The 26,551-nt window shown below is 34.5% G+C and overlaps 1 protein-coding gene across 1 annotated transcript in view; it reads left to right on the top strand.

Moving 5' to 3' along the window:
• The first annotated feature begins 3,051 nt into the window (after positions 1-3,051).
• The window catches only part of LOC132741779 (cytochrome P450 2U1-like), a 36,532-nt gene continuing 13,032 nt past the window's right edge, over positions 3,052-26,551 (top strand). Inside the window, exons 1-2 of the mRNA XM_060730058.1 lie at positions 3,052-3,643; positions 4,675-4,834. Of these exons, the coding sequence (XP_060586041.1) occupies positions 3,246-3,643; positions 4,675-4,834 (558 nt within the window). The 5' untranslated portion in view covers positions 3,052-3,245. The remainder of the gene's footprint in view (positions 3,644-4,674; positions 4,835-26,551) is intronic.

The raw sequence follows: 26,551 nt of genomic DNA, 5'->3' as shown, positions 1-26,551 counted from the left end.
CCTAATTACCAGTTAGCTTTACTGCGAACACGAGGCAACAGGTGCACTTATTTGGATTTTTTTCCAATGGTCATTTATCGATTTTTTGTTTCGAAGTTCCTGTTGGCGGTGCAAGGGGGGGGGGGTGCAAGTGGTTTCAAGTAAGCTTAACCACTCGTCTAAATAGGCTTCAGATAGTAATAATTATAATTCTATTTTTTATTAAAACTAAAATGTACGCTACGAGTGTGTTGAATTAAAATTTAAAATAACGACAAAAAATTAAAGACGCACTCAACAAATGAGCCGTGTCACGACAAAACCAACATAGTGGGTTTGCGACCAGCATGGATTCAGACCAGCCGGCGCATCCGCGCAGTCTGATCAGGATCCATGCTGTTCGCTTACAAACCCTATAACAAGTAGAGAAACTGATAGCGAACAGCATTGATCCTGATCAGACTGCGCGGATGCGCAGGCTGCTCTGGATCCATGCTGGTCGCAAACCCACTATGTTGGTTTTGTCATGACACGGCTCAAATTTAATATTTTTTTTATAATTTTGTAGCGCTTGTATACATATAAGCAAAGACATTCTGTGTCTCAGACTGATGTGCACCGTCTCCTAACCAACTGATCACACATTTTACACATTATATTACAAAACATCTTTATACATGTATATTATTTCGACCAGGTCAACTATCTCATCCATTAAACGTTTTGTTTTTGTTTATTTCAATTTTGAAAATGTTTTTAATAAAACAATCCCTAGAGCATATTTGTAAAGCATTGGTATTTGAATTTTACAATACAAATGCTATTTTAAGAAGAAAAAAACGAGAAAAAAGAAAAACAACAAAAATTCTAACAAACAAACAAACAAATTCCCCCAAAACATACATATACATAAACGTACATGTACATATAGTACATATACTAATGAAACTCAAAGAAGAACTGAGGGTATCACAGTCGCGGTATCTGTGTTCGGTTTGTGTCACACAGTTTCATATATTTGGCCTTATGGCGAGTTTCTCTTTTGTCGGAAACTATATATTCAGCGACCTTCGACTCCAAATTAACCTTAATTCCCTGCCTAAACGTGGCATGAAGTACATAATATTATACAAGTAGTTATCATGTAAATTGTAAATATTCTTGTCTTTTTATACTTCATCTTTTAACATGTCTAAGTTGTTAGAGATACAAGGTTATTGTGCCTAGCGATAATTTTAAAGAACATCGATGCCATTATTTGTTTTATCCAGCTTAAAACTTCAACAGTACTGTAAATAACTGTAAAAGTTTGACATCTAGTGATCCCTATATTTTGATAAGAGATCCTTGAGAGCGGAAACTTATGTTTTGTAAATTACGTTGACGGCATTTGTTTAGTATTTTAAGATTAAGTAGAAAGTTATCTCTATTTAAGGTGTCCTAGAAAATAAAATAGGACGTTACAAAGACCCTTTTAAAAAGATAGTATTTTGAACAACTTTGGTGAACATAGAAAAAAAGTATTTTCAAATTCATCAAAGAGGACAAAATCTTATTAGTATTCTCATTTATTGACAAGTTTGTTTTTGATTTGGCATCGTTTCAGTCTGTAAGGATATTTTCGGACAGTTACGTTAACATGTATATATATTTCTTTGTATATTTTGTTAAATATTTGTTCGTTTTCTTATTCGTAAGAAATTGATAGCCCTGGAAATCAGCAATAAAGTACGAACTTTGTTTGATATTGATATCTTAGAAAAGAAATACAGATGACGTGTCCAAGACTCGAACCCACAGGGCTACGTTTCGTAGAAACGGGCAAATCCGGGTTTCTTAAATTTACTTTTGGAATGTTGAAAAACACGACAGTACATGGAAACCACTGTTTGTCAGTCATTATTTTTCTTATCATCAGATCCGGATTATAAAAAAAAATGAATACAAAAAAAACTTCACCAGTTCCGTTAAGTTATCGTAAAGTTATCGTATATTTCCGGTAAATTACGTGCTTTTTTAGATAAGACAAAGCACTTTGCTCCTGTGCAAATCGTAATTATCGACAGGGCACTTCAAAAAAGATTAAACAGGATTTACATTATATGTACATAGTTAAATTTTTTGTAAAATGATTTTTTTTGTCTGTCTGAAACACTCATTTTTTATGCGCTGATAAGAAATCTCGACTTCAAATATTTGCACTGTATTTGGCAATGTATGAGGTGGTTTTTTGTTTCTCTTTTCTCTCTCACTTCAACTGTAATTTGTATACTATACAGTATTCGTATGACATCTCACAAAATTTTAATATTCTAAATCTGTTTTTAGTGCAATACTACACTGTAACATCTAAAACTAGTATCTTTACGAATACAATCAATGAAAATCCATGACATGAAATTAGATTGACAACAATTATATTTTAATTTATTTGGTATATTCGTTTTTAATGGCTTTTGGTAAAAAAGTTGTACTGATTCTTAATAAGAAAATGTTCCGTTTTCTATATGTTACTTGAACAGTTACAGGTAATATGTTTAGTGATCGGCGCGCTGTTGTAATCTGCGTTGCCTTTGAAAGAGCAGACGTGTTTGTGCGTCCGGTCGCGTGCGCAGCCGTCACACATTTCATCCTCGCTTCTATATTTTACGTTAGAGAATATTAATCTTTATGAGATCTTATTAAGGATGAACAATTTATATATGACATCAAAATAATCTATCACGAGTTGCTCTACCCCCGGGGACAGTAGACTTCAGTCTCCATATTAAAATAGGTTTATGAATTATAAAGCAAGCGTGAACCGCGATTTTCAATCGTTCACCTTTAATTGCGTTGTTTTCTATCAAACCTTATCGGGTGAAAAGTGCGTATTATAGGTGTTTGAATTGTTCAATTAATTCCCAATTCACAAATAATGCCGAAATAAATAGCCCAAATACAGCGACTGAATTGCAATTTTCTTTGTACATTAAACAGGGTAGATCAAAATAAAATTAAACCATCCCCCTTGCGTATTAACACATGCACACTACCGTGTGACGTAGGGCTGTTTACATATGTATATATATAAACAGCAGAGAAATTATTGTAATATCGAACTGACTCCAATAAACAAGTAATTCATAGACGGTGACCATTTACGTTAAATCACATTACTTCTGCTTAACTGCTTACTTATACGTACAAAAACATATTTATATAAAGTGATTTTGGAGATATATTGAAATATTAATAGACACATATAGAAATCACTGGTTTAAAACATGTACGTACAAGAGACGTTAGTAGCGACAGTGTCGGTTCTTGCTGGGTTTTACGGAGCACTGACGTTATACAGGTACCTCCAACACCGGAAGCAGCGGCGTTCCGAGGGGCCAGTCGGGTACCCTTTCTTCGGAATTCTTTCTCAGATTGGAAACTTTAATGTTATTCACAAAACTTTAACTGCGATCGGACAGCGGTATGGACGCTCGTTCCAGTTTAAACTTTTAGGGAAGAAAGTGGTAGTTTTACGTTCTGCGAGCATTGTGCAAACGGCATTTAACGATGCTGATCTTGTCGACCGGAAGGAAACATTTTTTCAGCAATATGTTTTCAACGGAAAAGGATTTGCGTTTGCAAATTATAAAAATTATGTTCCAGAGCTTCGGAGCGTTTTTCAGTAAGTCTGTTTTTTCTTGTTTTTCTTTCTAATACACATACAAGTAAACAAATAATTACATTAATTGTTTAAACTTGGGTCATGGCAATAAGATGCGATGAGTGGTCAACTTGTGACCCGAAATTTTCTGTTAAGGTTTAGTACTATAAGTAGTATCGATACTGCACCATGTTAAGGAAATTATCATAATTGTTCAGAACTTTAAAGGTCCATAAAGCCTAAAAATGATATTATTGTTCTTTCTCAAAAAGTGCTTTTACGTTTTTGGCGGCCGCCTGTTACAGTTTTTTGTTTCCATTTTTATCATGACAAATTGTTTCTTATGTAGTGATCTACTTTCTTCAGGTGATCAGCACCTCATTTGTACTAAATTCATTATTACAACATTATGAAATACATGTTTGTCCTTATACAGAAAAAAAAATATTTCTTAGGTTTGATCAAATAAGCCTTTGACAATAGCACCGATGTCGAATAAAACATGTTTCTTGATCCTGTTTTATTTTATTTACAATTTTCTCATTTTTACTAACAACACATTTAATTGTATAATTATATAAATCAAGACTCTGACTCATGGGGTCGTGAACCTCTCTCTATTCAGAAGACACTATAAAGTTTACCCTATAATACCCATAGGCAGTTAAAAAGCCGTTTTGTACAGTAATTACAATAACAATTTCAATTATTTTCGTAAGTTACCGTTTTGTACATAAATTACATATGCCCATGCTTCGATATTATAATTTGTCACTTTTCACAACTGAAATAAAAGCTTTTCTGATGTAAATGAAAAAATTAAGCACGGAAAAAGAAACATCTTTGCGTTTTGGACATAGGCGACACATGAACTCTAATAGAGCCAAAAATATAACTTACATAATATGCTTTTTATCAAACTTGCCAAAAGTCAACGTGTATGTAAAATCAAATACATATCTGAGTTCTTAAAGTCCGATATGTGCGTTAAATAAAATAGATATTCGAGTTATCAGAATTCGACATTGACGATTGTGTGTGTTTTATTTCAGTTCTGCGATATATTGGCAGCGTTTGGAGAGAGAGAAAAATGACGTCAAATTGCTGAAAGAAACAAATGTAGCAGTGACGCAAATAACCGGAATGATGTCAACAAACTTTAGTCCTGACCCGGTCATCAAAGACCTAATGACAAGGATATTCAGTATCGAGGTAAGATTTGATAACTTTCTATTCGACTTTTCAATTTTGGAACAGCCCATTAATAAACAGAAAGTGGCGGCGTGGCCGAGTGGTTAACGCGTCGGACTAGTAATCTAAGGATTGCTGACCGCATGGTTTCAAACCCTGTCAGGGCAAGTCGTTGTTTCCTTGAGCAAGAAACTTTTCATTAATTGCTTAGTACTGGTTGGTTCCAGGAGCGGATTCGTGAGTGTTTCTATAAGCTGATAGTTTCCAACACAATCGAACTAAAATAAATTCGTATAATCTTAACTAATAAACTTATAGATTTTAGAATTGACTGGCCAATAGTATAGTGTCTGGTCAGGCTTGGATATCACCATACTGTCCGGATGTTTAAACCGGCTCGGCTTTATACTGGTTGCAAAGGCTTGTCAAGCATTAACACAAAGAAATATGTTTTGTGATTTGAAATCGATTCTTTGTGGCTTTCTATTTGAAAACTTGAAAATGGTTTATACATTACCTGTCGTCTGCTCGGCTCGTGCTAAACGCGTGACTTTTCACCCTCTGCATCATTTATTAGGCATCGTTCTGCTACTTTAGGCATTAATAATACATGTGGCTATTACAATATCTAAGTGAAATCGCGGTTGCAATATGCTTAGCTCCAAATAGAAATCTAATTACTGTCAAACCTGTGAAAGGCCATCCAAAAGCTGGCCTTTATAAACAAATGGTCTCTCTTCGAAGTTTACTCTGTTGTATTTAAAGCAATGAAGGTTTGTCAAAGAGTGGTCTTTTTAAGAGTGAAGTCCTTAAACACAGGTTTGACAGCATACAAATGATAATTGTGTTTTATAATAAGCATGCAATTACTTCCATTTTGTAGGATGCACCCGAGCGGGTTTTTTTCATCTAATAAAGATTTTGTGTAAGGTTACAAAGTAATTCCATCATCTGTTAGGTCTTTTTTGTCTCATACATGCGTTATTATCAATATCACCTTATACATAAACAGATTCTTAAAAAAAAGTATATAAGATTCGACTTAGAACATGTGACATGGTGAAGTAGCCTTAATAAGTTTTTTTAAAATAATTTGATAATATAATTTTAATATTATCCCATTTTGATCATATACAAGAAGCAATCACTAAGTGAAGTTTTAAGTGCATAAAAAGCATTAAAAGTCGAACACATGCCTGTACTTATTAGATTGTGACTGAGCCATTAAAGAGATAGCACTCCAACATACCGCTTGTGGCTCGAGCCATAAAAGAAAGCACCCCAATATACCGCTTGTCGCGCCGTCTCCGACAGGGACACATAAAAGTACTTTTTATACGTCCGTGAAACCTCGTTCAATCCTACCTCTCAAACTTGTCGAACTAATTTTCTTTTGATTCTCATATCGGTGGATCATTGAAATACATAATTTAATAATCAATCATTACTTTGGTAAGCTTATATGATTTAATCAAGCTTGCACGGTATACGAGGTTTATTAACATCGATTCAACCTTGACAAGTTAGGCAAGAAAATTTAAAAAAAAGATAGAACTACTCACTGATCGATATGTTTGTGTGTGGTGACTTGTGTGGTGTTTTAATTTTGTGGTTATTGAGGTTAAATTCAGCGCGCTTTTTGTGGTTTTATTCAGCAGATTTCTGAACGAACCCTATAATCATGGGATTAAAACAGAAGACACATTTTTAATCATATCTCAAAATTACGGTGTCCTTATCGTGCCATTTAGAATGTCGTCCGTCGCGTCTAAGGGTAGACACACGACAATGCGAAGTGATATCGCGACAATGCGAAGCGACGCTCGACAACGCGAAGCGATATGCGACAATGCGAAGCGACGCTCGACAGTGTCAAACGATATGTCGCACTGTCGCCTAGAAATGTCGCGGTAAAAAAGGGCGACATTTAAGAAATGTCGCTTCGCGTTGTCGAGTGTCGCTTCGCATTGTCGAGCGTCGCTTCGCGTTGTCGCGATGTCACTTCGCGTTGTCGCGATGTCACTTCGCGTTGTCGCATTGTCACTTCGCATTGTCGAGTGTCGAGGTTGGTAGAAGTGCATACCACGACACTCGACAATGCGAAACGACAACGCGACAATGCGATACGACGCTCGACAATGCGAAGTGACACTCGACATCGCGAAGCGACATTTTTAAAATGTCGAGTAAATGTCGCGTTATTTTTATGATTTTTACACCGCGACGCTCAACATTGCGAAGCGACACTCGACAATGCGAAGCGACACTCGACAACGCGAAGCGATACTCGACAACGCGAAGCGACACTCGACAATGCGAAGCGACATTTGGAATAATATCGTATCGCATTGTCGTGCGTCTACCGGTGCTTGGTCAGAATTTACTAACTCACCGACAAACGGTGCGATCATGGAAGGGGTCGCACTAAACTGCTGACGAATTAGCTGACGATATAGAATATATAGGAAACTGCTGACCAGTTAAACAAAGAAGGATTATCGAAAACTGCTGACCAGTTACACAAAGAAGGGAAACATTGAAGGTGTCAAATTGCCGTTGGTGATATTACAGGCGAGGTCGAGAAATACTTGATAAAATGTTTTTTCAAGATGTCAATATTACAAATGATACATATTAATTATAAAAAATTCAATTGATATATACTGTATATTTCTCAATTTATTTTGATATAATATTTTATTTAAGTACCTTAATGAATTTTCTTCTATGTGTTATATATTGGTTAAAATTTTAAAAATGTAGTCAAAATATAATGTACGAAAAATCATAATTTGTTTCAAGTATGTATAAAACTATGCATCATAGGTTAAAATATATACATGTACGTAATGTATATTTTAACAAAAATATAATTATTATGTCGTATTTAGTGCAAATATGAAATAAAGTGATTTCTGTTTCCTTATTTGTTGTTCGTATAATTGTATAAGTAATATTGAACAAAAATTAATAATGTGCTAATTGTTATAGTTAATAAGCTTTTATTACATTATAAACAACATGTTTCCACAGATATCCATTAAACTGATAATTTATCGAGATCGATATGGCCAAGGTCATATTAAAATCGATTTCACACGCGACGTGTCATTCTTGATTTATCTATGACAAAATACAATAAACAGTCAAAAAATATGTTATTAAAATGCTGACCATATTGTAGAATCTGCTGAAAAGTTAGATATATAGAGAAAAATATATTTAAAATGCTACGAAATTGTTACTCATTATTTGCAAATTTAATATATTTTATAAAATAATGTCGACATTTAATTAAGTAAAAACACTGCTGACCAATATAATGTTAATTCAAATTGATTTAAAGCCCGTAAAACTCTCTTATTATATATGGTCAGCAAATTTAACGCTCTTTACATTCAGGCGAGAAAATACTGACCAGTTAAACATATAGTAGAATCTGCTGACCAGTTAGATATATAGGGAAACTGCTGACCAGTTAGATATATAGAGAAAAATATATTTTGCCGTGAAATTGTAATTCATTTTATAATGTATGCAAATTCAATATATTTTATAAAATTATGTCGACATTTAATTAAGTAAAAACACTGCTGACCAATTTAATATTATTTCAAATTGATTTAAGCCGTAAAAGTCTTCTTATTCTATATGGTCAGCAAATTTAACGCTCTTTACATTCAGGCGAGAAAATGCTGACCAGTTAAACATATAGTAGAATCTGCTGACCAGTTAGATATATAGGGAAACTGCTGACCAGTTAGAAATATAGAAAAATATATTTTGCCGTGAAATTGTTACTCATTTTATAATGTATGCAAATTTTATATATTATATAAAATCATGTCGACATTTAATTAAGTAAAAACACTGCTGACCAATTTAATGTTAATTCAAAAATTGATTTAAGCCGTAAAACTCTTCTTATTCTATATGGTCAGCAAATTTAACGCTCTTTCACATTCAGGCGAGAAAATGCTGACCAGTTAAACATATAGTAGAATCTGCTGACCAGTTAGATATATAGGGAAACTGCTGACCAGTTAGATATATAGAGAAAAATATATATATTGCCGTGAAATGTTACTCATTTTATAATGTATGCAAATTCAATATACTTTATAAAATTATGTCGACATTTAATTAAGTAAAAACACTGCTGACCAATTTAATATTATTTCAAATTGATTTAAGCCGTAAAAGTCTTCTTATTCTATATGGTCAGCAAATTTAAACGCTCTTTACATTCAGGCGAGAAAATGCTGACCAGTTAAACATATAGTAGAATCTGCTGACCAGTTAGATATATAGGGAAACTGCTGACCAGTTAGATATATAGAGAAAAATATATTTTGTCGTGAAATTTTTAATTCATTTTATAATTTAATTAAGTAAAAAACACTGCTGTCCAATTTAATGTTAATTCAAATTGATTTAAGCCGTAAAACTCTCTTATTCTATATGGTCAGCAAATTTAACGCTCTTTACATTCAGGCGAGAAAATGCTGACCAGTTAAACATATATAGTAGAATCTGCTGACCAGTTAGATACAGAGGGATGTCCGGAAAGTTTCATATACATATCTTCATTTTTTATTGTAAAACAATACATACGCTGTACAATTTTGTCAGCATAAAAATACATATCTAGCGAACACATTTATCAAAAATTACTGAACTGTGACTAACGTTTGTATTTTAAAAGTATTTACATACAACATATATACATGATCATGGAGCACTTTGACAACGTCAACGGCGTCAAATTAAATTCATGTTTACCAACTATTTAATTTCTTCCGATTTCAAAAGCCATCATGGTACCTGTCTGACGTATACTTAATACATGTTATTGCTTCATACATTTCATATTTAAAATTATTATTTTAAAAATAAAGATTTCACTGGTTCCCATACTGTGTGTAAGATGTCTGCCTTTTTTCAAAAAATGTTGTAACGCAATCTACGATATTTCAGCCATGCTACTTTTGGTCACTTCTGGAGCGTTTCTTATACAAATATCCTGTCATCACCGCTTCTTTATCTTGTTTGACATTTATTCATTTAAATACAAGTTGCCTTTAACATTTCATGGTTAATTTTGTTTTAAAGGTAAAGATTATAATCTCAGATGGCGCCATATTAGCGTTGCTATGAAGTTAAATATCATTACGTTGCTCCGTCCGTTAATTTGACGTCATTTTTGCAACACAAAATGTACGCACCTTCATTGCCTATATCGCCGTAAACAAGCTGTTTATTTACGTATGACATCATAATTTACACTGAATATCATGTTATACTATCCTATGATGTCACAAAATTAAAACGAGAGATTGCATTAAAATTACATCTTTTTAGCAACTTTTTATTCGAGTAGCTATCATCATGAAATCAAAGTGCTCCGTGGTTCGTTGATCATGTTGCCATGGTGATCGGCGCTTTGCGAATATTACTTTTATCATGTTTTTTTAATTTAGAAATATGTAGCAGATAAATACTTAAGTAAAGTATTAAATCATCATATTGATATGTCTGCTTAAAATAATTTTATAGCCTTGTCTACGAACTTTCCGGACAGCCCTCGTATATAGGGAAACTGCTGACCAGTTAGATATATAGAGAAAAATATATTTTGCCGTGAAATTGTAATTCATTTTTATTATGTATGCAAATTCAATTTATTTTATAAAATTATGTCGACATTTAATTAAGTAAAAACACTGCTGACCAATTTTAATGTTATTTCAAATTGATTTAAGCCGTAAAACTCTTCTTATTCTATATGGTTAGCAAATTTAACGCTCTTTACATTCAGGCGAGAAAATGCTGACCAGTTAAACATATACACATGTAGTAGAATCTGCTGACCAGTTAGATATATAGGGAAACTGCTGACCAGTTAGAAATATAGAAAAAAATATATTTTGTCGTGAAATTTTTAATTCATTTATAATGTACGAAAATTCAATATATTGTATAAAATTTTGTCGACATTTAATTAAGTTAAAACACTGCTGACTTATTTAATATTAATTCAAATTGCAATTATTGCTTTTGAAAATACATTTTTTTTCCGTTACAAGATTTTTCTATTGAAATATCACTAACAAGAGATTTTGATAAAACTCATAACATCATAATTCTTTATAAAACATTAATTCAAATTTTTGCATATTTTTAGAGGTATAAAAAGCTGTTTAATATATCCTTTTAAAATCACGGATTTATATTACATGTAGTAATGTAAATCCGTGTTTAAAATGTATGATATTATGGTACTTTAAATGTATATATTAATTTAGTTTATAAACATAGTCATATAAATGCAAAAATTAAAATATAATTAAAAGAATAAAAGTAATTTCCCATCTTTTTATTACCCCCTACGGCGTGTTTATATAACTTCACACCTTCAATGTTTCCCTTCTTTGTGTAACTGGTCAGCATTTTCCGATAATCCTTCTTTATTTAACTGGTCAGCAGTTTCCTATATATCTATATCGTCAGCTAATTCGTCAGCAGTTTAGTGCGACCCCTTCCATGATCGCACCGTTTGTCGGTGAGTTAGTAAATTCTGACCAAGCACCGGTAGACGCACGACAATGCGATACGATATTATTCCAAATGTCGCTTCGCATTGTCGAGTGTCGCTTCGCGTTGTCGAGTATCGCTTCGCGTTGTCGAGTGTCGCTTCGCATTGTCGAGTGTCGCTTCGCAATGTTGAGCGTCGCGGTGTAAAAATCATAAAAATAACGCGACATTTACTCGACATTTTAAAAATGTCGCTTCGCGATGTCGAGTGTCACTTCGCATTGTCGAGCGTCGTATCGCATTGTCGCGTTGTCGTTTCGCATTGTCGAGTGTCGTGGTATGCACTTCTACCAACCTCGACACTCGACAATGCGAAGTGACAATGCGACAACGCGAAGTGACATCGCGACAACGCGAAGTGACATCGCGACAACGCGAAGCGACGCTCGACAATGCGAAGCGACACTCGACAACGCGAAGCGACATTTCTTAAATGTCGCCCTTTTTTACCGCGACATTTCTAGGCGACAGTGCGACATATCGTTTGACACTGTCGAGCGTCGCTTCGCATTGTCGCATATCGCTTCGCGTTGTCGAGCGTCGCTTCGCATTGTCGCGATGTCACTTCGCATTGTCGTGTGTCTACCCTTAGACGCGACGGACGACATTCTAAATGGCACGATAAGGACACCGTACAAAATCTATAAACATTAGGCATACCTTGAGATATTGTATGTTTCCACTCCCGCTACATGTGTACTCGCAAAAGTCATTGCTTTTAAAGAAAAAAAATCATAAAGAAAATATATTTTTACAAAACTTTAAAATCTATGAAAATCACATCTTTATATCAGTCTGATGTTTTTGCATAGTAAACAAATAAAAAATAGGCTATTAATACGTATTTTGAATGAAACGTTCAAAACTGTGGTTCAAAACTTCAAGCAGATGCTAAATACTTGTATTTTTTTTCATATAAAGAAGATTTTATGTGAAAAAAGAAAAAAACTTATTTACATACCAAACACAAAATGGCGTGGGTCGTGGGAGGGAAAACAAAGATAGAATTAGATGTCTACTTTTCAATTGCCTTTATCGAATACATAGATCGATTTTTATGCTCATTGCATTTTGATAGCTGGTCATCGCAAACACTTTCCTCAGGTCATACCTTGAGTGGAGAATGTATGTCATCTACGAATAATTATATTACATTCTTTACTGATGGCTGAATAAATTTGATTTCATTCATACATTACGTAAATACATTGCCCCATACTCTAAATTGAATCATTAAGTATATACATGCACATAATTTATCTTAAACGGAGGGCGGGGAAGGACTTAGGGAAACGCCATGTTTGATTATGATGGAAGCTAGCTACACTTGAATCCGTTCCTGGACCCAAACCAGCACTAAGTAAAGTTTCTTGCTCAAGGAAACAATGGCTTGTTCCACACAGCCACTAATCCTTGGAGTACACGTACTATAGAAATATTTCTAGTTCATTTTAATTAAGAGAAATTAACAGAAGTTATGGATATATACGTACTGTCGCGCTTAATCTAAGTTAAGATACGATATGATAAGATAATACGATGCGATGTGATACGATAAGATAAGATAGGATAAGATAATACGATACGATAAGATAAGACAGGATAACAAAAAAGTGTTATATGATAAATTTTATTGTTAAAAATAATTCAGACAATACTAGTACAATATTGCCGACGTCATTGTTGTCGATAGAGGGCGTTTTCGTCAAGCATCATAACTATACATCTTGTAATATTACAAAACATAGAATTTAAAGGATTGAATTTAAACATTTTATTATAATTCATAACTGAACACCGAGAAAAATGCCATCCACCCACGTCTTGCTTTTTTACTGTATAATTTACGGTCTTTTAATAAATCATATTCTTTCAGATAAATATTTAAGAAATAATAAAAGATAATGATAATGGCAAAAAATATATCAAACAAACGAGCCCTTTGGATGCGGTAATGACAATCAGATATAGGTGTAAAGATATTATAGGGTGGTGCGGTTAACAATTATTTGATCAAGGTTGAATTGCCACCGCAATTATTTACCCACCAAAAAAGTTGACAATACTACTATGTTGCATTTAAATATAATATGTAAAGATAGTTTAAAGGCAGGGATCGACCTGATAATATTATTTTAATCTACTAATTCTAATCTACTTTCTAATGATAATAATAGTAATAATAATAATAATAATAATAATAATAATAATAATAATAATAATAATGATAATAATACTGATAATAATAATAATAATAATAATGACCATAATAATAATTATAATAATAATTATAATGATAACAATAATGATGATAATAATAATAATAATAATGACCATAATAATAATTATAATAATAATGATAATAATAATAATATAATAATAATAATAATAATGATAATAATAATAATAATAATAATAATAATAATAATAATAATTATCATCATCATCATCATCATAATAGTAATAATAATAATAATAATAATAATAATTATTATTATAATTATTATTATTATTACTATTATTATAATGATGATGATGATGATGACGACGACGACGATAATAATAATGATAACAATAATAATAATAATAATAATAATAATAATAATAATAATAATAATAATAATGATAATAATGATAATAATAATTTTCTTATTTCAAGCAGGTTACATATAGGTGCATACAGTTTGAATGAAAACTACAGAAAGAAAAGCATATTTTCATATGGCCTTCCAAAGAAAAAAAATCATTCACAATAATAACACTAATAATAAAGAAAGCATGTCATAAGCTACGAAAACAACAACAACAGTACTTAAGTAAGAAATCACAAACAAGTATAGATATATTCAACAATTAATTTTGTTTAATTTTAAATAAATAAAACTCGTATCAAATTTTGTATGATTTTATTTTGTTTCATGAATGATAATTATAGTAGACAATTTCTTCTTTTTTGAGTAATTAACAAATACGGAAAGTCGATGTGTGTCTTTAAAAAAACTCTAACCGCATTATCCTTGGCCCACATATCCCTACTATACCAGTAATTTTGCGGGCTTGTCAGACGAATTTTAATCTTTTTAATCAGCGAAACCTCATTAACTTTACAAAAGAAGAATGCTTGCAATGTACAAATTTGTTCTTCATGGTCAGAATTTACATACATATTCAATTATTTATACTATTGATCGAATCTCTTCGATTTAACAGATATGGTTTCAATTTTCAACGGGTTACACTAATTACTGACAGAGGTGTAATGGCTTATATGTCTTAAGAGAAAAAATATGTTAAAGCAAATGTCCGCGCAATATTCATACGAATCTGTCGACATATTAAGGAGCGGTACTCCTTGAAAAGTCGGTTTAAACTAGCCCATTTTAAATATTTCAAATATTTCATTAACAAATGCAGTTAGATGACACATATTGAAAAAAATAAATATATTATTAAAAAATTTTTTTTACAGAAAGGCTTATTAGATAGAAGTTTCGAATTTTTCTTATATTAAAATTGACTGTCACTCAAGCGATAGACGTTCTGTGTCTAATTCAGAATGGATATACCCTTTTAAGAATATCATAGAAAATCTATAAACCTGATTTTTTAAAATTTATTTTCAATTTGCTCTAAACAAGTAAGCTTGCATATATAAACAACTTCAAGGATCGCATGTATAGTATACATACCTTAACGGATAGATTATCGTGACCACGTGGAAAGCATTACACACGCGGTTGTTTTTATACGAAATTTATACTTTTATGCAAGAATAGCGTTTATGCACCTTTTTTAATGCAACAACATCCACAGTAGATATCGAACTCGCCCTGCTGGCTCGGACTTTTAATGCGTCTTCGTGATACTGCAGATGTTAATGCATTAAGAAAGAAATTATTATAAATTTGGCCTTAAACAGTTTAAACTGATTAACAAATTATTTCAAATGAAATTAAACAAAGATGTATTTTTTTTCTAACCAAGATTGAATAATCACTTGACGGAAATGGCTTAAGTGTTGCGATTTGTTCGTACAATTGTTTGGAATGGTTGCTATTATATTACTGTAGAGTTTTACCTTCAGAAAGACGATACGCTTAGGATCCTTTAGAACTAATTCAATTATCCTTTTGTTCATTCTTTAAGATAGAACTTCAATTATCTTTTAGAACAAAACTTCAATTATCTTTTAGGACAGAACTTCAATTATCTTTTAGGACAGAACTTCAATTATCTTTTAGGACGAAACTTCAATTATCTTTTAACATAAGATGACTTTGGACAAGTTTTTTTTACATATTCACGGGTATTTTTTCATGAATCAAAACTTTAGAGTTTACATGTCATATGGTGGTTACAATTTTAAGCTTTCTGCTAAAAAAATTGGAAAAGGAAATAATTTTAAGAACAGATTGACCTAAAACATTCTTATATTGTTCATCACAAGATATTGCAAAATAATAGACATTCCTCTATGAACCATTTCACAATTGTAAGGTAATATTATTATCTCTTTGTATTCATAACTCATGTTAGTCTCTTGTACTTGGCGTTAATTTCATCGTTTTATTATGTACAGCCTTTAGAATTCATATTTGTTTTCAAATTTAAGTAACTGAAACAGCCCACTTGCATTCTACTCGATGAATTATCGCTAACATACTTGTGAAAAAGATCTCTTTTAAACAGATTGGATTACACTCTCAACTGTTACAATAATATAAAACGTGACATTTCATGAATAGTTTGAGCATACATATTTTAGTCACTGAAAATATATACAAAATCTCTTCATTTCATGACGAAGTGTACTGCAAATATTTGCACAACACTAAATGATAAAACAGACTTCAACACATATCTACATGTATCGTAAACGATTATTTTATACTTAAATAAATCATTAACGATAATGTAATCTTTTACCGCATACATTAAATGTATCGTAAATTGTGATAGATTTTGCTCACGCAAACGGCAGATCTAATCGATTGCCGCACACAGTTTATGTATCAAAGACGGTGAATTAATCGATTGTCGCACACAATCAATGTATCGAAAAAGGGAATTCTAATCGATTTCTGCACACAATAAATGTATCTCACAAAAAGGTAAATTAATCGATTGCTTGCTACAAATATTTATAGTGTATGTAATGATTATATCGTAAACGATAAATTAACCAGTTGCCGCAACCAATAAATGTAATTTTTACTGCATTCAATTTATCATTAACGATACCCTTATCGGCGTAATGTTTATTTATGTTCGTGAAGTTGGCAGCCTAGCAGCCTAGCAGCCTAGCAGCCTGAAGTTGGCAGCCTAGCAGCCTAGCAGCCTGGCAGCCTGAAGTTGGCAGCCTAGCAGCCTAGCAGCCTAGCAGCCTGGCAGCCTGGCAGCCTAGCAGCCTAGCAGCCTAAAGAAAACTAAGAATAGTACATACATGAAAACCGTCTGAAATACATTAGTAGCACTTCTTTAGATCATTCCACGCCTTTTTCAATATCGTGATCTTTATTTTTTAAGATGTTGAACTTTATCGTAACATATTTTTTTCATTCTGACGCTTCGAAATTTGAAGTTAGCAGCCTAGCAGCCTAGCAGCCTGGCAGCCTAGCAGCCTGGCAGCCTAACAGCCTAACAGCCTAAAGAAAACTACGGATAATACAAACATGAAAACCGACGGGAAATGAGTCGGTAGCACATACTTAGACTATTCCACGTCTTTTTCAGTATCGCGAACTTTATTTTTTTAAATATTGAACTTTGCTTTTTTTTTTAATTTCCTCTTCGAAATTTGAGCAGCCTAGCAGCCTAGGCTGCCTGGCAGCCTTAATAAAACTAAGAATAGTACAAACATGAAAACCGTCGGAAATACATTAGCAGCACTTCTTTAGATCATTCCACGCCTTTTTCAATATCGTGATCTTTATTTTTTAAGATGTTGAACTTTATTCGTAACATATTTTTTTCATTCTGACGCTTCGAAATTTGAAGTTAGCAGCCTAGCAGCCTGGCAGCCTAGCAGCCTAGCAGCCTAGCAGCCTGGCAGCCTAACAGCCTAAAGAAAAGTACGGATAATTCAAACATGAAAACCGACGGAAATGAGTCGGTAGCACATACTTAGACTATTCCACGTCTTTTTTCAGTATCGCCAACTTATCTTTTTTAAATATTGAACTTTGCTTTTTTTCTTTACTCTTCGAAATTTGTGAAGCTATCAGCCTAACAACCTGGCAGCCTAGCAGCCTGGCAGCCTAGCAGCCTAGCAGCCTGGCAGCCTGGCAGCCTAAAGAAAACTACGGATAATACAAACATGAAAACCGACGGAAATGAGTCGGTAGCACATACTTAGACTATTCCACGTCTTTTTTTCAGTATCGCCAACTTAATTTTTTTAAATATTGAACTTTTGCTTTTTCTTTATTTTACTCTTCGAAATTTGAGCAGCCCTAGCAGCCTAGCAGCCTGGCAGCCTAAATAAAAACTAAGAATAGTACAAACATGAAAACCGTCGGAAATACATTAGCAGCACTTCTTTAGATCATTCCACGCCTTTTCAATATCGTGATCTTTATTTTTTAAGATGTTGAACTTTATCGTAACATATTTTATTCATTCTGACGCTTCGAAATTTGAAGTTAGCAGCCTAACAGCCTGGCAGCCTAGCAGCCTAGCAGCCTGGCAGCCTAACAGCCTAAAGAAAAGTACGGATAATTCAAACATGAAAACCGACGGAAATGAGTCGTAGCACATACTTAGACTATTCCACGTCTTTTTTCAGTATCGCCAACTTATTTTTTTTAAATATTGAACTTTGCTTTTTTTCTTTACTCTTCGAAATTTGTGAAGCTATCAGCCTAACAGCCTGGCAGCCTAGCAGCCTGGCAGCCTAGCAGCCTAGCAGCCTTAAGAAAACTAAGAATAGTACAAACATGAAAACCGTCGGAAATACATTAGTAGCACTTCTTTAGATCATTCCACGCTTTTTGCAATATCGTGATCTTTATTTATTAAGATGTTGAACTTTATCGTAACATATTTTTTTCATTCTGACGCTTCGAAATTTGAAGTTAGCAGCCTAGCAGCCTAGCAGCCTGGCAGCCTAGCAGGCCTAGCAGCCTGGCAGCCTAACAGCCTAAAGAAAACTACGGATAATACAAACATGAAAACCGACGGAAATGAGTCGGTAGCACATACTTAGACTATTCCACGTCTTTTTTCAGTATCGCCCAACTTATCTTTTTTAAATATTGAACTTTGCTTTTTTTCTTTACTCTTCGAAATTTGTGAAGCTATCAGCCTAACAACCTGGCAGCCTAGCAGCCTAGCAGCCTGGCAGCCTAGCAGCCTAGCAGCCTGGCAGCCTGGCAGCCTAAAGAAAACTACGGATAATACAAACATTGAAAAACCGACGGAAATGAGTCGGTAGCACATACTTAGACTATTCCACGTCTTTTTCAGTATCGCCAACTTAATTTTTTTAAATATTGAACTTTGCTTTTTTATTTTATTTTACTCTTCGAAATTTGAGCAGCCTAGCAGCCTAGCAGCCTTGGCAGCCTAAAAAAACTAAGAATAGTAACAAACATGAAAACCGTCGGAAATACATTAGCAGCACTTCTTTAGATCATTCCACGCCTTTTCAATATCGTGATCTTTATTTTTTAAGATGTTGAACTTTATCGTAACATATTTTTTTTCATTCTTGACGCTTCGAAATTTTGAAGTTAGCAGCCTAGCAGCCTAGCAACCTAAAGAAAAACTACGGATAATACAAACATGAAAACCGACGGAAAAATGAGTCGGTAGCAACATACTTAGACTATTCCACGTCTTTTTTCAGTATCGCCAACTTATTTTTTTTAAATATTGAGTTTTCCGGTATTTTCTTTACTCTTCGAAATTTTTGTGAAGCTATCAGCCTTAACAGCCTTTGGCAGCCTAAGCAGCCTAGCGCAGCCTGGCAGCCTAGCAGCCTTAGCAGCCTTAAGAAAACTAAGAAAAAGTACAAACATGAAAACCGTCGGAAATACATAAAAATTTGAAGTAAGCAGCCCTTTACAAGCCTGGCAGCCTAGCAGCCTAGCAGCCTGGGCAAGCTAAGCCCAGCCTGGCAGCCTAACAGCCTAAAAAAACTACGGATATTTCAAACATGAAAACCCCGACGGAAATGAGTCGGTAGCAAGCATACTTAGACTATTCCCGTCTTTTTTCAGTATCGCCAACATTATTTTTTTAAAATATTGAACTTTGGCTTTTTTTTCTCTTACTCTTCGAAATTTTGTGAAGCTATCAGCCTACAGCTGGACAGCCTAGGCAGTTGGCAAGCCTAGCAGCCTAGCAGGCCTGGCAAGCCTAAGCAGCCTAGGCAGCCTTAAGAAAACTAAGGGAAATAGTACAAACATTGAAAACCGTCGGAAATACAATTTAGTAGGCACTTCTTTAAAGATCATTCCACTTCCTTTTTTCAATTTATCGTTGATCTTTATTTTTTAAGAATGTTGAACTTTTATCGTAACATAATTTTTTTTTCATTTCTGGGACGCTTCGAAATTTTGAAATTAGCAGCCTAGCAGCCTGGCAGCCTAAGCAGCCTGGCAGCCTAACAGCCTAAAGAAAACTACGGATAATTTACAAACATGAAAACCGACGGAAATGAGTCGGTAGCCACATACTTAGACTATTTCCACGTTTTTTTTCAGTATCGCCAACTTTAATTTTTTTAAATATTGAACCTTTGCTTTTTTTTTTATTTACTTCTTCGAAATTTGAGGCAGCCTCTAAGGCAGCCTGGCAGGCCTAAATAAAACTAAGAATAGTAGGCAAAGGAATGAAAAACCGTCGGAAATACATTAGCAGCACTTCTTTTAGATTCATTTCCCACGTCTTTTTTCAATAATCCTGATCTTTATTTTTTAAGATGTTGAACTTTATCGTAACATTTTTTTTTCAATTCTGGACGCTTCGAAAATTTGAAGTTAGCAGCCTAGCAGCCTAGCAGCCTAGCAGCCCTTAGCAGCCTGGCAGCCTAGCAGCCTGGCAGCCTAACAGCCTAAAGAAAACTACGGATAATTCAAAACATGAAAACCGACGGGAAATGAGTCGGTTAGCACATACTTAGACTATTCCACGTCTTTTTTTCAGTATCGCAAACTTATTTTTTTTTAAATATTGAACTTTGCTTTTTTTCTTTACTCTTCGAAATTTGTGAAGCTATCAGCCTAAAGCCTGGCAGCCTAGCAGCCTGGCAGCCTAACAGCCTAAGCAGCCTGGCAGCCTAGCAGCCTTAAGAAAAACTAAGAATAGTACAAACATGAAAACCTTCGGAAAATACATTAGTAGACTTCTTTAGATCATTCCACGCCTTTTTCAATATCGTGATCTTTATTTTTAAGATGTTGAACTTTATCGTAACATATTTTTTTTCATTCTGACGCTAAGAAATTTGAAGTTAGCAGCCTAGCAGCCTGGCAGCCTAGCAGCCTGGCAGCCTAACAGCCCTAAAGAAAACTAAGGATAATACAAACATGAAAACGCCCGGAAATGAGTCGGTAGCACATACTACTTAGTATTCCACGTCTTTTTTCAGTATCGCCGAACTTAATTCTTTTAAATATTGAACTTTGTTGTTTTTTTTTTTGCTTTTTTTTTTACTCTTCGAAATTTGTGAAGCTAGCAGCCTAAACAGCCTAGCAGCCTGGCAGCCTAACAGCCTGACAGCCTAATCAGCCTGGTTAGCCTTGCAGCCTAGCAGCCTGGCAGCCTGGCAGCTAGCAGCCTGTTAGCCTAAACAGCTTAGCAGCCTTAATAGCCTAAAGGAAACTAAGGATAATACAAACATGAAAACCGTCGGAAATGAATCGATAGAAAATACTGAAGACCATTTCACGTTTTTATTTCAGTATCGCGATCTTCATTCTTTTTAAATATTGAACTTTATTTTTTTTTTCAATTCTGATGCTTTGTAATTTGCGGGGGATTTAACATTTGATTTCGAATAACGTAGGAAGTAGTCTAAGTCTTGGAACTTTTTCTCGGCTACTAATGTCCGCTGTCTATGGACAATAAGTGACGTCATCTGAGTTATTTATGATATGCTATTTTTGTATGGATATGTTTATAATGAAGTTGACGATGTTTAAAGCATATTTATTTAAGGTCTGTTAAGATAAAAATGTGTTGAAATGTAAAGAGATATATAATGGCATATGTTTTTAAACGAACACAAAAATGAACATAAAGATTATCTGAACTTAAGAACAATACCCGTACGACACAATCAAAATAATGGGGGGCGGTGTTGCATGCCTCTGTAATTGTTATGCTGATAATTTTCACATCAATATTATACATGTATAATTAATTTTCATTTTCCTCGATAAATGTTACTCCACGTAAGTGCGTTACGCAAACTACGCACCGGGTTAGGCTCTCGTGTTTTCAGCAAAAAAAAGTGAAAGAAAAAAACCAACAACAACAAAAAAAAAAAACAAAAAAAAACATGTATTAAATACATGTTGTTTTCATGGATCTATTAAAGATGTTTTAAAAGGTGATTGCTCCATATATGAATATTTAATTCCTTTACTCTGACTCCAGTTTATAGACTTATTCGTCACCGTTTTCCGGTATGTTACGGGTTTACCTCTACACCAAATAAAGTATAAACCACTATATATTTAACTTTTTCTATCATTTTTTCGCCGTTTAAGGTGAAAAAAACTTGTCGTGTTTGAAAGTTATCAATGTTTTATTAAAATTTGAATTCTTTAAATTGAAATTCATGAAATTAAAACAGTCGTTAGTGGCATCTTCAATAATAAATAACGAGAAAACGTGATTAAACTTATTCATTTTACTTTATTTTTGTAAGGAAATATTTCCTAAAATGATATTAAATTATTTTCCCTGCATAGTAGTATCTGTTAATTCAATAACTACCAAAAACGAAGATTTTGTTATTACACTCCATTAGCGGAATTTCCAACAGGAATGTAAAGAAAGTACCGGAAAACGGCGTTAAGCTATGTTAAAAAAATTAAGTTGGCGATACTGAAAAAAGACGTGGAATAGTCTAAGTATGTGCTACCGACTCATTTCCGTCGGTTTTCATGTTTTGTATTATCCGTAGTTTTCTTTAGGTTGCTAGGCTGCTAGGCTGCTAACTTCAAATTTCGAAGCGTCAGAATGAAAAAGATATGTTACGATAAAGTTCAACATCTTAAAAAATAAAGATCACGATATTGAAAAGGCGTGGAATGATCTAAAGAAGTGCTGCTAATGTATTTTCGACGGTTTTCATGTTTGTACTATTCTTAGTTTTATTTAGGCTGCCAGGCTGCTAGGCTGCTAGGCTGCTCAAATTTCGAAGAGTAAAATAAAAAAAAAAGCAAAGTTCAATATTTAAAAAAATTAAGTTGGCGATACTGAAAAAAAGACGTGGAATAGTCTAAGTATGTGCTACCGACTCATTTCCGTCGGTTTTCATGTTTGTATTATCCGTAGTTTTCTTTAGGCTGCCAGGCTGCCAGGCTGCTAGGCTGTTAGGCTGCCAGGCTGCTAGGCTGCCAGGCTGTTAGGCTGCCAGGTTGTTAGGCTGATAGCTTCACAAATTTCGAAGAGTAAAGAAAAAAAGCAAAGTTCAATATTTAAAAAAAATAAGTTGGCGATACTGAAAAAAAGACGTGGAATAGTCTAAGTATGTGCTACCCGGACTCATTTCCGTCGGTTTTTCATGTTTGAATTATCCGTACTTTTCTTTAGGCTGTTAGGGGCTGCCAGGCTGCTAGGCTGCTAGGCTGTCAGGCTGCTAGGCTTGCTAACTTCAAATTTCGAAGCGTCAGAATGAAAAAAATATGTTACGATAAAGTTCAACATCTTAAAAAATAAAGATCACGATATTGAAAAAGACGTGGAATGATCTAAAAGAAGAAGTGCTGCTAATGTATTTCCCGACGGTTTTCATTCTTGTACTATTCTTAGTTTTATTTAGGCTGCCAGGCTGCTAGGCTGCTCAAAATTTCGAAGAGTAAATAAAAAAAAAAGCAAAGTTCAATATTTAAAAAATTTAAGTTGGCGATACTGAAAAAAGAACGTGGAATAGTCTAAGTATGTGCTACCGACTCATTTCCGTCGGTTTTCATGTTTGTATTATCCGTAGTTTTCTTTAGGCTGTTAGGCTGCCAGGCTGCTAGGCTTGCCAGGCTGCTAGGCTGCTAATTTCAAATTTCGAAGCGTCAGAATGAAAAAAATATGTTACGCGATAAAGTTCAACATCTTAAAAAATAAAGATCACGATATTGAAAAAGGAGTGGAATGATCTTAAAGAAGTGCTACTAATGTATTTCCGACGGTTTTCATGTTTGTACTATTCTTAGTTTTCTTAAGGCTGCTAGGCTGCTAGGCTGCCAGGCTGCTAGGCTGCTAGGCTTGCCAGACTGCTAGGCTGCCAGGCTGTTAGGCTGATAGCTTCACAAATTTCGAAGAGTAAAGAAAAAAAGCAAAGTTCAATATTTAAAAAAAATAAGTTGGCGATACTGAAAAAAGACGTGGAATAGTCTAAGTATGTGCTACCGACTCATTTCCGTCGGTTTTCATGTTTGAAATATCCGTAGTTTTCTTTAGGCTGTTAGGCTGCCAGGCTGCTAGGCTGCCAGGCTGCTAGGCTGCTAGGCTGCCAGGCTGTAAGGCTGCTTACTTCAAATTTATGTATTTCCGACGGTTTTCATGTTTGTACTTTTCTTAGTTTTCTTAAGGCTGCTAGGCTGCTAGGCTGCCAGGCTGCTAGGCTGCTAGGCTGCCAGGCTGTTAGGCTGATAGCTTCACAAATTTCGAAGAGTAAAGAAAATACCGGAAAACTCAATATTTAAAAAAAATAAGTTGGCGATACTGAAAAAAGACGTGGAATAGTCTAAGTATGTGCTACCGACTCATTTCCGTCGGTTTTCATGTTTGTATTATCCGTAGTTTTCTTTAGGTTGTTAGGCTAGGCTGCTAGGCTGCTAGGCTGCTAGGCTGTCAGGCTGCTAGGCTGCTAACTTCAAATTTCGAAGCGTCAGAATGAAAAAAATATGTTACGATAAAGTTCAACATCTTAAAAAATATATTATCACGATATTGAAAAAGGCCGTGGAATGATCTAAAGAAGTGCTGCTAATGTATTTCCGACGGTTTTTTTCATGTTTGTACTATTCTTAGTTTTATTTAGGCTGCCAGGCAGCCTAGGCTGCTAGGCTGCTCAAATTTCGAAGAGGAAAAAAAAAAAAAAGCAAAGTTCAATATTTAAAAAAATATAAGTTCGCGATACTGAAAAAAGACGTGGAATAGTCTAAGTATGTGCTACCGACTCATTTCCGTCGGTTTTCATGTTTGTATTATCCGTAGTTTTCTTTAGGCTGTTAGGCTGCCAGGCTGCTAGGCTGCTAGGCTGCCAGGCTGCTAGGCTGCTAGGCTGCTAGGCTGCTAACTTCAAATTTCGAAGCGTCAGAATGAAAAAAAAATATGTTACGATAAAGTTCAAACATCTTAAAAAAATAAAGATCACGATATTGAAAAAGGCGTGGAATGATCTAAAGAAGTGCTACTAATGTATTTCCGACGGTTTTCATGTTTGTACTATTCTTAGTTTTCTTAAGGCTGCTAGGCTGCTAGGCTGCCAGGCTGCTAGGCTGCTAGGCTGCCAGGCTGCTCGGCTTGCCAGGCTGCTGTTAGGCTGATAGCTTCACAAATTTCGAAGAGTAAAGAAAAAAAGCAAAGTTCAATATTTAAAAAAAATAAGTTGGCGATACTGAAAAAAAGACGTGGAATAGTCTAAGTATGTGCTACCGACTCATTTCCGTCGGTTTTCATGTTTGAATTATCCGTACTTTTCTTTAGGCTGTTAGGCTGCCAGGCTGCTAGGCTGCTAGGCTGCCAGGCTGCTAGGCTGCTAACTTCAAATTTTCGAAGCGTCAGAATGAAAAAATATGTTACGATAAAGTTAAACATCTTAAAAAAATAAAGATCACGATATTGAAAAGGCGTGGAATGATCTAAAAAGAAGTGCTGCTAATGTATTTCCGACGGTTTTCATGTTTGTACTATTCTTAGTTTTATTTAGGCTGCCAGGCTGCTAGGCTGCTAGGCTGCTCAAATTTCGAAGAGTAAAATAAAAAAAAAAAGCAAAGTTCAATATTTAAAAAAATTAAGTTGGCGATACTGAAAAAAGACGTGGAATAGTCTAAGTATGTGCTACCGACTCATTTCCGTCGGTTTTCATGTTTGTATTATCCGTAGTTTCTTTAGGCTGCCAGGCTGCCAGGCTGCTAGGCTGCCAGGCTGCTAGGCTGCTAGGCTGCCAGGCTGCTAGGCTGCCAGGCTGCTAGGCTGCCAGGTTGTTAGGCTGATAGCTTCACAAATTTCGAAGAGTAAAGAAAAAAAGCAAAGTTCAATATTTTAAAAAAGATAAGTTGGCGATACTGAAAAAAGACGTTGAAATAGTCTAAGTATGTGCTACCGACTAATTTCGTCGGTTTTCATGTTTGAATTATCCGTACTTTTCTTTAGGCTGTTAGGCTGCCAGGCTGCTAGGCTGCTAGGCTGCCAGGCTGCTAGGCTGCTAACTTCAAATTTCGAAGCGTCAGAATGAAAAAAATATGTTACGATAAAGTTCAACATCTTAAAAAATAAAGATCACGATATTGAAAAAGGCGTGGAATGATCTAAAGAAGTGCTGCTAATGTATTTCCGACGGTTTTCATGTTTGTACTATTCTTAGTTTTATTTAGGCTGCCAGGCTGCTAGGCTGCTAGGCTGCTCAAATTTCGAAGAGTAAAATAAAAAAAAAGCAAAGTTCAATATTTAAAAAAAAATTAAGTTGGCGATACTGAAAAAAAGACGTGGAATAGTCTAAGTATGTGCTACCGACTCATTTCCGTCGGTTTTCATGTTTGTATTATCCGTAGTTTTCTTTAGGCTGCCAGGCTGCCAGGCTGCTAGGCTGCCAGGCTGCTAGGCTGCTAGGCTGCCAGGCTGCTAGGCTGCCAGGTTGTTAGGCTGATAGCTTCACAAATTTCGAAGAGTAAAGAAAAAAAGCAAAGTTCAATATTTAAAAAAGATAAGTTGGCGATACTGAAAAAAGACGTTGAATAGTCTAAGTATGTG

Source organism: Ruditapes philippinarum, unplaced genomic scaffold, assembly GCF_026571515.1.
Source record: "Ruditapes philippinarum isolate M1 unplaced genomic scaffold, ASM2657151v2 ctg720_1_1_1_1, whole genome shotgun sequence".
In the NCBI taxonomy this organism is placed as follows: Eukaryota; Metazoa; Mollusca; class Bivalvia; order Venerida; family Veneridae; genus Ruditapes; species Ruditapes philippinarum.
Note: the sequence above shows the minus strand (reverse complement) of the source record. Positions and strands in the feature narration are given on the sequence as shown.